Here is a 13,913-nt window from a genome sequence, read left to right on the forward strand (position 1 = left end):
AGACTGTTTTTCAAAATGGTTGACCACCATTTTACATTCTTTTCAGTAATACATGAGAGTTCCAGTCTTTCCACATCCTCATCAACACTTATTATCTGTCTTTTTGTTAGAGCTGTTCTAGTGAGTGTGAAGTGTGATGATCATTGTAGTTTTGATTTGCATTTCCCTGATGGCCAATGAGATGAGAATTTTTCCACGTGCTTATTGGTCATTGAATATCTTCTTTGGAGAGTCTGTTTATATCCTTTGCCCATTTTTTAAATTGAGTAATTTACCTTCCTTACTGTCCTTTTAATTTGGTCTGGGCAGGATGCTGATATGCTGACTGGTGATGAGCAAGTATGGAAGGAAGTTCAAGAATCCTTGAAGACAATCGAAGACCTGAAGGCACATTGGAGTATCCTTTTCACCGTGGACTGACTTGTCCTGTTGGCGTTGCTTCCGTATTGGTTGGAGCCTGGGGTTAATGAAGCCAAGGCTGGGGTTTGACCTCTCCTGTTCCATGGTCTAGTAACAGTCAGTCAGTAAGTAATAGCCTCTTTATATGTAAAAGGTAACAAATTTCTGGGTTCTCTTCCTCTCATAACCTATATCTCTAGGAAAGAATAGCTTAGAATTCTTATATTTCAGTGTCATTCACCTTCAGATATAGAAGCTTCATATTAAATCAGCCTTGCCTACAATGGCAATGGGAGTTGCTGTATAACAAATATTCTTGGCATGAATAGTAAGGTCCATGCTTGAGTGGGTCAAAGTTCAGTATAAGGACAGATCACTTACGATGGAGGTCACTTGAGAAGGCTCTACTGATGTCATGCTGTTCAAGAGAGATCCTGAATCAGGGGCAGGATTTACATAGGCAGAGGCTGAGGGGGGGTCACTTTCAGTAGAGAAGTTGATTTGAGTAAAAATGTGACAAAGGGAATCCGCAAGGCGAGAAGAAAGAGACAAAGGCCAATGGAAAAGATTAGAAAATGTCATTCAGATGTCTTGGGTAAATGATATCCCAGGCATGAAGAAAATTTGCAAGTGAGATTTCTAATCTACAGTCAGTGTTCTTTAAAGAATTGTAAAGGACAGGAGAGGTAGTTAGGTAAATGTCCCTATTTTTAAAAGTGAAATGAGTAATTTCTGAAATCTATAGCCCAGTGAAGTTATTTTGGTTTTTGGTTTGGTGTGTGTGTGTGTTTAGAATTGGTTACTAAAAGAATGGAAAAGAAAGCTGTGATCACCGGGGTGCCGCATGGGTTCACTAAGAGCAGGTGAGTCCGTGGAATCATGGCTTTCTTTGGTAAAGTTTGTAGATTTCTGAAAGTTTTGATTTTTATAAAAAAGTAAAGAAATTTATGCTAGATGCTAGCATGGCCAGACATCTTACTAAGTGGTTGAATAGCGACACTGAAAACTAGTGCTAATCGGACCACTGTCACTCTGAGTGCTTTGTTCTCATCTCTGTCCCCTTCTACCTTTGCTTCTGTACCTTGAGTGACAATACAGAGCACGGGCTCATCTGGTTCCCAAAGGTGTGCAGATGGGGAGGGTGGCAGAGGCTGATGACAGAGTCAGGAGCTCAGAAGATCCCCGAAGGCTTGAAATAATCCTGAGCCTAAAGGGATGACATTCAACAAGAGTGTATATGAAATCTTCTATTTGGGTAAAAAAGGTCAAGCGTATAAACATACACAAAGGTTAGCGTCAGAACAGAGAATAATTCTAGGGCTTTAGTAAACAACAAAATCTGATAAAATGTAAGGGTATAATTTGACCACCCAGAAGACCACTGTGATCTTGGACTACATTAATAGAAATAGAAACTTGAAAATGAGAATGGTGATAGTATTAGTCTGATCATATCTGGAATGTTTTATTCAGTTTGGAGTACGACTTATTAAGAGGGATATGGAAAAATTGAAATAAGTTTTGAGGAGTGGAACCAGGATCAAAATGGAATGGGCACCCTGTCTGTAGGCAGGATGGGGATATTGGGAAAAGAGTCAGATCTGGGAGCAAGAGAAACATTCTTGGCTCAGAGAGCTGTTACCCTGCAGAGGAATAGACTTGTTCCGTGGGGTCCAAGCAGCAGAATTAGGGTGCGTGGATGACCCAGCAGCGTTCAGTTTCGACTGGACAAGGCTTTACTGAACACTGACTCTGGGCCAGGGGCCTTGCCAGTTATAACTCACCTTGTGGCTCAGGCAGGATGAAGAAGACACAGCCCTGGCCTCACAACTCTCACACCTAGTGGGTTAGTAAATATGTAAATGAGTACATATTTTGGTGAAATTTTATTGCATTTTGCTTTATTGCACGTCACAGATCTTTCATTTTTTACAAACTGAAGGCAAGACCGTCCACCAGCAAAAATATTACAACTCACTTTCTTGCGGTGGTCTGGAACCGAACCCTCAGTCTCCGAGGTCTGCCTGCATATATCTGAGCAGCAGCAAAGGCACAGTAGTCAACTTTGGGGCGTTAAAGCAGGTGTCACGGAGGCAGCACCCGAGCTGTGACTAGATTAGCCGGAGTTCGCCGGGTCAGCCCAGCGCAGATGGTGAGGCCACCAGAGAGGTTACCGCGGGGATGCATGTGAGTGCGAAGCATGCTGTTGAGAAACGGCCAGTTCAGTATGCACAGGGGGAACGTGGCCTGGCTGTAATGTACAGGGGCGGACGTTATAGGTGCGAGGGGACCATGGGGGGATTTTGAAGCAGCAGAGTAAGAGGACTAGGTGAGTAAAAGCCCTGTGGCCCAAGTCTTTGTCTCAGGAGCTGATTAATTCCCAAGTGGATCCACTTTGTCCCCTTTTCTCTCTCCCCCTAATCTTCTTAGTGTCATTTACAAGTTCTCGGAAAAGGTATCTGTTCTGTGCATTGACAGCCTGCTCTCCGGGTGGGCTCTCAGCCCCGAGTGGATCCAGTGCGCACCTCCTCACTGAACAGAATGAGCTCAGGTAAACACCAAGAGAGCTCCAGTGACTAAATTCTTGAGCAAACACACATCGGCATTGGCTTGGGGGAAAAGCCTCTTAGTTAAAATTATTCCATTTTTTTGCTCACTGGGGTGTTTCGCAGGGGAGGGTTGCCTTGTTTGCCAGGAGACGGTTGCCAGTGTTGCGAAGGGAAATTGGCACTCGGTCCCTTCCAGCTTGCTGGGGGATAAAAGCAGATGCATTCCTATCAGGGGCTGCACAATATCTCATCTGGCTTTTGCTTTTGAGGCTTGTCGACTCCAAACCTCTCTCAAATGAGTTGGAGCAAGTGTAAGTGAAGAGGCAAATAATAACGAGGTCAAACAGCACAATGGTAAAATGAGGTGCCGAGTCTTGCACAGAAATGTCCAGCGTTGTGTAAGAGGCAGGCATTTCCCCTGACAGTTCGTCAGACAGCTACTCCTGGAACAGAAAGCCGCAGAGGTTAGCCCGGCAATCTGTTTCAGAATCAGTGCACTGCCTCAGATACTGCTCCCCCGCCTCCAGGAGGCTCGCTCAGCAAACTTTAAACATGCCCGGCAGATGGACACAAAAGAAAGCCTCCAACTCGCTTTTCTTCAATAAATGTACCTCTTCCGAGACCAGTCAACTCCTCCGAGACAGGACTCATCCTAAAATCATAGTGTAACGTCCAAGGGGTGTGAAGTAGCAGCCTCAGCCCTGTGTGGTGGGGCTTGAAACTCTAACCTTGGGGTGAGGTGTTATGCCTCCAGGAGGCCCCCCCTGAAGGGAAACTACATTTCCTGTGGGGTTGGCGGAGATACTACTACTCACTCACCCAGTGGGCTGATGGGTTTATTGAAGGTGTTTGCTAATGTTCTGGAAAGCAGTGTCCTGAGAGTGGATGCCAGAGGAGGTGGATTTTGCTGGAAGGAGGGATGAAGCTTGAAGCAGGCCCTCTGTCAGGGCAGGGCTGCTGCGTCAGGTCCCAGAGAAGAGGCTTTGAATGGGGGTTTGGGGGAGACAGGAGAACACTGGATAGTGAAGAGACTGGATTGTGTGGGAGTGGGGAGGGGTGTGTGGATGGGAGGAAATTCGATCGGACTCAGTCCACTGAACCATTTTCCTTCAGCCTCGTCGCACTCAGAGGTCAGGACACAGTAAGGGAGGAGAAAGGCAGTAATTTTGGTGGTGTGTGTATTGCATGCATTCCACTAAATATTTTCCCACTGTGTCCCTGGCACCCAAACTCTGCCTGGTTCGCAAGAGAACACATAAAGAATTTTTAAATTTTTACGTGCAATATTTTATTTCTTGAAGTAACATTGGGCGTTTTTATTTCTGGCCTACCTCAAAGCGCTTAGATTAGATAGACTTACTCTGAACCTGAAATCAGACACATGGCAAAACCAGCTTGGACATAAGTCTCGCTTTATCTACAGTCAAAGGCTCTGCCATTTCTGTGGCATCTGAAAACTGCAAACCTTTCACCCTAGAGGAATTCCAACACGTGAAAGCAGGTAAACTTAGAGGAGCTACACAGGGGGAAGGTGGGAGGTGTGGGAGAAGGGCCTGCCCCATCCGGCATCCTCCTTGGCACACCTGACACAGCAGCATAGGAAAGAAACCACATGGGGGCCCTGGCCGGATGGCTCAGTTGGGGCATCGTCCTGCACACCAAGAGGTTTCAGTTTGATTCCTGGTCGGGGTGCATACAGGAGGCAGTCAGTCAGTGTTTCTCTCTTGCCCTTCCTGTGTCTCTAAAATCAATAAAATACACATATTCTCAGGTGAGGAATAAAGAACAAAAAACCTATATGAGGTCCTTGGGTGCCAGCACTCTTGCTTCAGCTCTGCCTGAGGAGTAATTCATCTCAGGGATTCAGGGCACGCTCCATATAGCATGTCTTCCGTTACAGGGGTCTCAGAAAGCAAGGTCACAGTTACGGTTGGTTAGAGAGTCAAGGTTGCTCAGCAGTGGGTACTGGGCTTTCTCTTCATCCTTTTAAAAGCATCATTTCCCCCTGCCCACAATTTATGTGTATAAACCATGCTCTTAATATCTTTTGTTTGGAGGGTTTAAAATTCACACACCTTTTTTCAGCTTGGGTCGCTTGTGCTTTATAATCAAAATACTTCAAAATGGGAAGCAGTGAAAATGAATTCAAGTTGTTTCCCCTAGAGTGAGCCTGTGGGTTGTGTATTGGTTTCCTGTATGCCCAAGATTCAGATGACACAGAAGCAATAATGAGCTCCTCCTTTAAAAAGGAATCTTCTTTTATTTCGGATGAGTTTTGAAACAAGCTAGCAGAGTAAATCATTTTAAACTGAACTAACTTAATCTTTAGTTCAGTTTAATAAACAGCGGCCTTCATTTCATGACTGGGTTTAGAGAGTATACATTTAGGAACATGAAGAAAGAATGGCTCTTGGGAAATCTTAATCCCCCAAAGCATTGGCTTGGTTGGAAGCTGGTTTGTTGATGTAAACAGACTTTACTTCTCCAAGATGCCACTTACATGTTTTTGTCTCTCAAGTGTGTTTTCAGGCAGCTCATCTGTGCAAAATAATGGGTTCTTCCTTCCCTCCTGTGCCTGCGAGCTCTCCAGACTTTTGGAGAATCTCATTTTACATTTGTTTTTCTTGGTGAAGACAATGAATCCTTAACTAAGGTTAATAACAGAGTGGGAACAGGTTCTGGCCATGTGCCAGGCGATCATAAGCAGCAACTCGGAACGGCTCCCTGATATCAACATCTACCAGCTGAAGGTGCTCGACTGTGCCATGGATGCCTGCATCAACCTTGGTCTGTTAGAGGAGGCGTTGTTCTACGGCATTCGGACCATGGAGCCTTACAGGTAAGTCCCAAGGAGAGGCTAAAATGAAGGCTACAGTGTCTTTACTTTGGCCAAAGGAGCGACATGGTGAAGTCACTCTGATTACTCCTTTTTGAGTTTCCCATCTGGTTCTCGATCAGTGTGTAAAACCAAATGTCATTTTATTCACTCCTTTGTGCATTCATTTATGCATTCATTCATCATTTGTGAAGGTCCTTCTGTGTGTCAGGCACTGAGGGTATTCAGAAACTAACGAGATGCTGTCTCAGTGTGGGGCCAGTGATTACAATACAGTGTGCTGCTTATAGTGCTAGAAGCAAGTACAGTGTCCTGGGGAGCCAGAGAGGAGCACACGGCTCAGACCTGGCTTGGGGAGGCTGTGACATTAGCCTTAGCTGATCTGGGTGAGGCTGGAGGTGTGGGGTCTCAGTCTGGCTGACGGTAATAATGGTGTCTTCCATATATCAGGGCTTTATGGTTCCCAAGGTGCCTTCACTCCAGTCATGTGACCTCCTGACCCAAGCAGGAGAGCAGGAGACAGCTGCTCAAACATGGTATTGAGTCAGGTGAAGGAACTGTTGGTAATTGTTTCTTGTCTGACTTCAGCTTCTTCAGACCAGTGGGTGTTTTGTCCCTAGATGCTCTTAGAACTCAGAGGAGCATTGGCAGTGCAGAAGTCTGGTGCTGAGAGTTTGATGCTGGCAGGTGAGGGACCCTGGTTTGCAGTGAGCTAAGAACATGTTTGGGAGCCGAACAGATGAGTCCAGGGGGTAGGGCGCAGAGACCTACCTACCATCACCTGAGCTGAAATAACCATCTCCAGCAGAGAACAAGGCCATTCTCTGCTGGGAAGGTGCCCCAAAGCATCTGGGATCTGGGGAGTATGGGAAGGTTCCTGGAGAGTGGGGTCACCATTCTGGGAGCTCTGAAGACCATGCAAGTGTGATGTCAGCCCTAAGGGGCTAAGCAGTGAGAATCCAGGTCTGAATCTATACAGCTTGGGACAACAGGCAGGGAGTGGTTCTAAGTGAAGGAGGGGAGGAGACAGAGCCCAGGGTTACTGCCTGTCCCCACTTGAGGAAGAGCCTCAGGGGACTCCTGAGAAGGAGAAGTTACCAGGATCATCACAATGAGAACAGAAGTAAGTCTAGAGTCTAGGGTATCAGTTCAGGCAAAGTGGTCAGGAAGCCAGGCCTGGGCCAGGAGGGTGGTCCAGGCAGAGAGGAACCAGAAGGTAACAGAGGCCTCACCAGCCAGGTGCATGGCAGAGGTTTGTGGGCCAGCCATGGCACCAGGGTGACCCTGAGGGTGTTTTCAGAACTTCTGGAGGTGGTTTCTTCCACCGTCTTGTGGTTGCACAGCTTTGGAATCCAGACTGTGAGTCAGCTTTAATCAAACTTGTAAGATTGCCTTGAGGGCTGAGACTGTACTTTCCCATGGTCCTGAAATGTGTATTCAATGTGATGAATCTTGTGGGTTTTCAGAAATATGATCTGAACACAAAGAGATAAGACTTCATTCTCTAAACCTCAGTGTTGCAATGAGAGGCAGGTGGGAGACCATTGGTGCTACCTCTCTGAACTCCAGGGCTTGGTCTCAGGAAGCCAAGTCACAGGCTGCTGGGTGAGTGATAGGGTCTAGCCAGGAGATGCAGACTGAGAATCCTCCTGTCTCCAGGCCTCCCCGGCAGCCACAGTGCCCACCCTGCCTGCCCCATCCACCCCATCCACCCCTTCCTTTGACACCCAGGCTGTCTCTGAGCCCAGAAGCTTTATGCTGGTCCAGCACTTCATCAAGACAGCCCCACGCCTTTGAGAGCATTTCTCCTACACAGATTTTTAATCATCTTTCCCCCATACCTACCAAGGAAGACTTCTTTGGAGAACTTATTCCTTAATTGGATGTTTTACTGACTTACCCTTGAGTCAAACAAAAAGGCTTTTCTTGTAGTCAAGGCCAAGTTTGCCAGAATATGCTCCATATTGTTTGGAGTACACCGGTCCATTTCCCTGGTGGTTGGCAGGTCAGTCTCTCTCTAAATGAACACTCGCTTCTGACACTGGCTGACAAATCTCCAAGCCTCCCTCGTTTCTCTTCCCTGGAACTGGTTAAGGAGTTGCTCTGCGTTGTTCTGTGTTTCAGGAAGTACAGCCTGCATTGATCACCTCAAATGAGCGCGATCTGAGCCGTTGGCTTGCCAAGGTGTAGTAGAAGAAAGGGCCATAAGTGACCCAGAACCAACAGAGTTGAGAGAATGAGAGGGTGGATGCTGTCATGCTTCTCCCTTTTTCCCTTTCACTCAAACAAGGAACAAATGGCTCAGATGCCCTATAAGCCCTTTGACAGTCTTAGAATGAGAGGCAGGAATCTGGAAGTTGGCAGTTGTTTTTGCCCCCATGTATGCACGAGGGAATTCTCACTGTGGACCATCAGCCTTCTACATGGACTCCCTGCAAATGCCCTGGGTGCGCTTCTCATTCACCTTTAGCCAAGACATGGCCAGTTAGTTAGGCATGAGTTACCAAGAGGTGACTGGGTTGCCACCTGCAGTAACCGTTTTGCGATGTTAATATACCATATGCAACAGCCAGCTTGAGGTCAAGTGTCCAGTGATGATTTTGTAGCTCCTGACTGTGGCCAAATTTTAACTGCTGACCTGAGAGGAGAAACTGTACATGTTCCATTTTTACCCAAATCACTGTATTGCCTTGAGCTCCCTTCTTGCTACTCTGTCATTTACTTTTACTCAATAGAAATTCTTTTTATGATGAAACACAATATTAAGTTCTTTATGTTTTCATAATACAGTTGAAGTTAATTCTCATACAACAGAATTTATCATCTGTAGCTCATAATGTTTCTTCCAAGAGTATCTGTACATGTACCTGTGATTACGTATCCATAGTCATCTATCCCTTAGCATTATAAACATTAAGCAGAATGAAAGTAATTTTAAAATATTTCTTAAATTTTATTTAAAATTTTAATTCAGTTGAATCTTAACCATAAGATAAATTGAGTTCCAAAAGTTAGTTTGCCACGGGATAGTTTAAGACTTGGAAAGTGTTTTTCTATTCAAGCAGGAGTTACAGATCTCGGTGAGGTTGCCGACTAGCCCATAATATCACAAATGTGTGCTATAAATTTGAAAAAAAAAGAGGAGGAAAATACATAAACAAAATGGAACATAGTGTTAAAATCAATTTAAATTATGAATATAAGTTAAACTTGATTTTCTTCAGGAACCGGAGAGTGATACGGAAATACAGGACTTTTTAAGGCTTTGAGCGGGACTTCCAATATATTCATATATGTTCTGTTAACTTTTGTTGTAAGAGTAGTATGTGCGTCTAAGAAAGGACATTTTCACAATGAACACAAGGTAGAAACCACCGACATCTTTTGTGCTTTTGTCCCGCCTCCTAAGAAAATGCCAGTGTATATCCCTTTCCTGTGTTGCATCGGTCTGACTCCCATTAAACAACCTCCCTGTGAGCAAAATGAAGCCACACGCCACCCCTGGGGCCGGTCAGCTGCACAGGAAAACATTTAGTGTCTGTACTCACCAGTGTGTATGAGCAACGGCCACCTCTGAGAAACGGCTTTCTGTCTTCCTACTTATGAAACATTTCCAGCACATAAGCATTTCCCATTGTGGCTCACTTTCTTTCTTTTTTAACTTCCACAAGCCATCTCTGAGCACTTTGACTTTCCTGACAGAAAACCTTCAGTTTCTTATTACAACAAATTGTACCCTGAGCAGCTGGATAGCAAATCCTGGGGAATCTTTGGGGATGCGTTGAATTCCTCCCGTTGAGTCAATCTCTTGCTTGGCTGCCCCTGCAGCTATATAACTGCTATCTCTTTGCGTTTCTCTCAGCTCTTGGAAGAGAAAGTAGGGAAAAAAACCAAACACACCCCATTTTCCCCTGGAGAGAGCCAACAGAAAACCAGGCAGGCCTGAGGATGGATGCAACATTGAGAGGCTGAAAAAGTACTGAGTAGAACCAATTTTAACTTCTTACTAAGTTTAATTTTTTAAATCACATGTTTTATGATTTTAAAAAATGATCAGCGCACTTACATGCTGTTTATCTGTGTCTTTTGAATGAATCCCGTCCTGAGTTTTCACCAATTCTCCAAGGATAGACGAATGGACCTGCAATTAAATTACACAAATAATACTGATTTGTCAAAGCTCATAAATCTCATCACTTACAGAGAATGGTGATAAAATTTGTAAGGAACAGTAAGAGGTCCTTGAAAGAAATGAAAGATGGGGCATAAATGGCCCCAAAAAGACAGTTCCCAGTTATTGAGGTATCAAAGTTATTTTGAGTGCAAAATAATATCCTTTGGGCTAGGTCGTACAGAGCTCTTGAGCGCATGAGAGCATGCTGGCTGGAAAAAGTGTGTAATACATAGATACGTTCAAGGGAGTGGGCCAGCCCGGTGCTAGGAAACGGGGGTGTGAGAGCCCAGTGGGCTGCTGCCCTTGAACGGGGCAGAGGCTAGGGGCTCTGGGAGCGCTGGGGGCTGGGGGAGCAGAGGCAGCACCCACCTGCAGAGGAATGGATGATGGAAATTGCTCTTACTGCACAAAGGACACGCGCCATCCAATCACACTGCCCTTCAGAATCAGAGGGGAACAAATCCGCTCTCCCTGGGAATGGGAAATATTGCCGCCGTAATCGCCTCCCAAAGCAAGATGAATTGGGTTCAGCGATTGTCCAAACGTCTGCCAGCGATTTGTTAGCATCATCTTTGCAGAGAAATAGCCGAGAGCACTCGAAGAACTCTCCACCTTTCAGCTTGCTCAAACTGCAAAGCAGTCGCTGTTGTTTAGCAAGAGCCTCCTGTGGACCAAGCAACTTCCCCATCCCTCTAGTCCTCAGCCACAGGGAGACGTTAGCCCGCCCTGTCTCTACAAGAGGAGGCTGAGGGTCAGACTGACGGGTCTTGCCCACTTGATGGCAGAGCTAGGGTTCAAATGCAAGCTTCAGGTTTGTTTATTTTTTGTTATAATTTACCAAAAAAAAAAAATCGAGTTAGCTTTACTTGGTCATAAAAGTGTAGATGGTTACTGCACTAGAGGGCTGAGTGGTCATTACAGCGGCACTGCCCTGCCTTCCTGCTACACGAATCTATCAAGATTCCTTTTGTTACATGGACAGAAATCCCACCCAGACCATCTGAGCTCAAAGGGAGTTTGCTGCCCACATAATGCGCAGCTGGGGCAGATCTGGCGTGATAGAGTTCAGGAGTACTGTCTGGGTCACCAGATGGGTGGCTGTCTCTCTCTCTTGCTCACTCTGTCTCCTCTCTCCTCTCTCCCTGGATCTGTTTCTCCCTGCTCTGCTCATTCCTCTACACTGTCCCATGCTTTCCCACAGACAGTCTTCCTCACAATGGTGGGGGAGAAAGATGCCTCCCAGCAGCCTCCAGTCCAGTTTTCCAGCTCTGCGACAGAAGAAAAGGTTCTGTTCCCTCTAGCTCCGCATTTAAGAATACGTATTTTAGACGGATTTCTTTGGCTTCTTTGGGTCTCATGTCCACTCCTACCTGGACCAGGGGAGATGACGTGTTGGCTGCCCCACCAGAAGCACAGGTTTGGGACAGAAGCGTGGGGGTGGGTGGATGCTGGACAAACCAGAAAAATCGATGTCTACAGTACTGCTCCATTCAGTAATAGTCAAGTAAAAACTTCAGAAAGAAAACTATTTGAAGGCAGTGAAGACAGTCCAAAGGCTGACGAATAAAAGACTATGACATGGAAGAGGAAGACTCAGTAGCTCCGCACCATCGGAGCTATGCACTAGGAATAAAGTTCCACAAGACCAGGTTTCTAGAGCTTCAGAGGGAGCAGCTCTCAGGACCTACTCAGGCCAGACACACAAGCCAGCTGCTTCGGAAGGTGTCCATTAGCTGCAAGAGGAAGATGAGTCATCAGGCCAGTGAGGGCCCCCTGAGGTGGGGAAGTTGTGTGAGGACCAGTGTACCTGATAGCAGTGTGTGACATGTTCCCTGAAGGTTGTTCAGTCCCAGTGCACATGACCTACTTCTGGCTGTCAGCACTAAGGAACGAAGTCAGAAGACTGCGTTCGTTTTGGAAATGCTGCAGAGAGAGTGCATCGATTTCAGCAAGGTGTTTGGTTCTGTCTCCTGGTACATTTCCTACAGATGGAAGAATATAGGCGAGTGAGGTTCACTTACACCTTTTAAACAGCTATTTCTGAACTGTAGTTGTTAAGAGATTGATGGACTCCTTTGGGGAAACACAGAGTGGTATGATGCCTCAGAGCTCCATTTTTTGAGTTCTAAGTCAACATTTTTTGTTGAAGACTTAATGAGATAAATACATAGAAGTTTTTTATGTATTTCAAATTTTCCAGGGATGCAAAGGTGAGAAGAAGAATACTATGGAGGACCGAATCAAACTTCAAAAGTATCTCCTTAGTTAGAAACATGGTCGGTCTCAACAACATGGACTTAAACAGGGATATGTGCAAAAGTCTGCATTTGTGTTTAAAAATTCAATAGTAGGCCGGAGAATTTTTGCAGCATTTTGTGGTGGGTTCTTTTTGGTTGCTCCATTTGTGTTAATTCCTCCATTCTCTCTCCTAATAGAACCTCCTATGTCCTGGCCGTGTAGTTTGTATGTGATTGACCACAGGGTAGTCCATGATTAACTTAAGCTAGAGAATTGCATTTTCCTGGTCACCTGACCTAAGTCAGACCAGTTGGAGCCAATGATAGTTCATTCTTGGACTTTTATTTGAGATATTAAGAAAGCAGACTTCCCTTCCCCTTTCCTGTTGTTCATGATTGAGGCTGTTAAGTCTCTTGGGACCACAAAGAGAGAAAACAGAGACCAAAACCTGAAAGCAGAGGTGAGGAATGGAGATAGATTCTGGTCACATTCAAGCATTGCTTGAATCCAAATTTACCCCTGTACTGTTGAGTTACATAAACACTTAGGCTAATAAATTTCGTTTTTCGTCAGCAAATTTGAATTGGGTTCCTTGGTTCATACAACATAAAGAATCCTAACTGATGTATATGGGGGGTGAAGGGAGACGAGTCCAGTGCAGGGGCCAAGAAAGCTAACACAACCTTGGGCTGCATTATTTTAAGTCTAGTATCAGCATCAGTGGATTGGGTACATGCGTCCATCACACTGTGTCTGGAGAGTTTCTAGCGGAAAGACCTGGAGGAGAGGGATCTTGTAGCCACATGATAGGAGAAATGGCTGATGAAAAGTGGAAAAGACTTAGTGAAGGAAAAGGAGACATGCTATTAGTTTCCCAGTCTTCAGAGGGCTGTAGTGTAGGAAGGGAGTAGACACCTCCTCATGGCTGGAGCAGGAGGAACTCGGGTGCGTGACTTGGAATGAGAAGGAAGACACAGTCCATGCCACAGTATTAGGAAGAGACCGTCACAATTCAAGTGCCCAACAATGGACCATTCAGTTTTGAAGAGTAGTGAATTCCCCATCTTTGGAAGTATTTATGCCACATGACCATTTATTGGATTTTATCAAAATAATTATTTTATTGGGTAGGAGGATTGTACAAATGAGGCTTAATGTTCCTTCTGGCTGAGATTCTGAGTTTGAAGACCTCTAAAACCTCTTCAGTTTCAATCACAAATAGAGTACAAACAAACCAACTCCACTCTAATTCTCTATTACCTCCGTTATCATTAAGTTATGAATGATACATACCCTTTCCTTCCTCTGCCTGGTTCTAAGGAATGAGTATAGCTTTGATAGCTTGTAATTTTTTCCTATAACTTCGTAGGCAGTGGAGTAAGATAATATACATCTTGAGTTATAAAGGATTGACATTTCATATGTGACAGGCTTATTTCACCTATATTTGATTTCCTATGCTTTTGAAATATATTTTTTTTAATTTAAGCATTTTTAATGTTCTTTCACCAATTCCTGAATAGCTTATTAGTCTTAATTTTGAATTTAGAATTTAAATTAAATTTAAATTAATTTAAAATTCTTATATCTTTGGGATGTTTTTGAATTTACATTTAAATGTTTAATTGCTAGAAATACTAAATTAATGCTGATGGGCCACTGGAGGAATTATGGGAAGAAAAACTTAAAATGCTTGACATTTTAAACGAAGTTTAAA

General features: G+C 44.7%; 1 protein-coding gene across 1 annotated transcript in view; it reads left to right on the top strand.

Moving 5' to 3' along the window:
• SMYD3 (SET and MYND domain containing 3) overlaps nucleotides 1-13,913 on the top strand; it is a 356,940-nt gene that overhangs the window by 296,755 nt on the left and 46,272 nt on the right. Inside the window, exons 9-10 of the mRNA XM_081124212.1 lie at nucleotides 310-397; nucleotides 5,613-5,787. Coding sequence (XP_080980338.1) covers nucleotides 310-397; nucleotides 5,613-5,787 — 263 coding nt within the window. The remainder of the gene's footprint in view (nucleotides 1-309; nucleotides 398-5,612; nucleotides 5,788-13,913) is intronic.

Source organism: Miniopterus schreibersii (assembly GCF_964146895.1).
Source record: "Miniopterus schreibersii genome assembly, chromosome: 21".
Taxonomy (NCBI): Eukaryota; Metazoa; Chordata; class Mammalia; order Chiroptera; family Miniopteridae; genus Miniopterus; species Miniopterus schreibersii.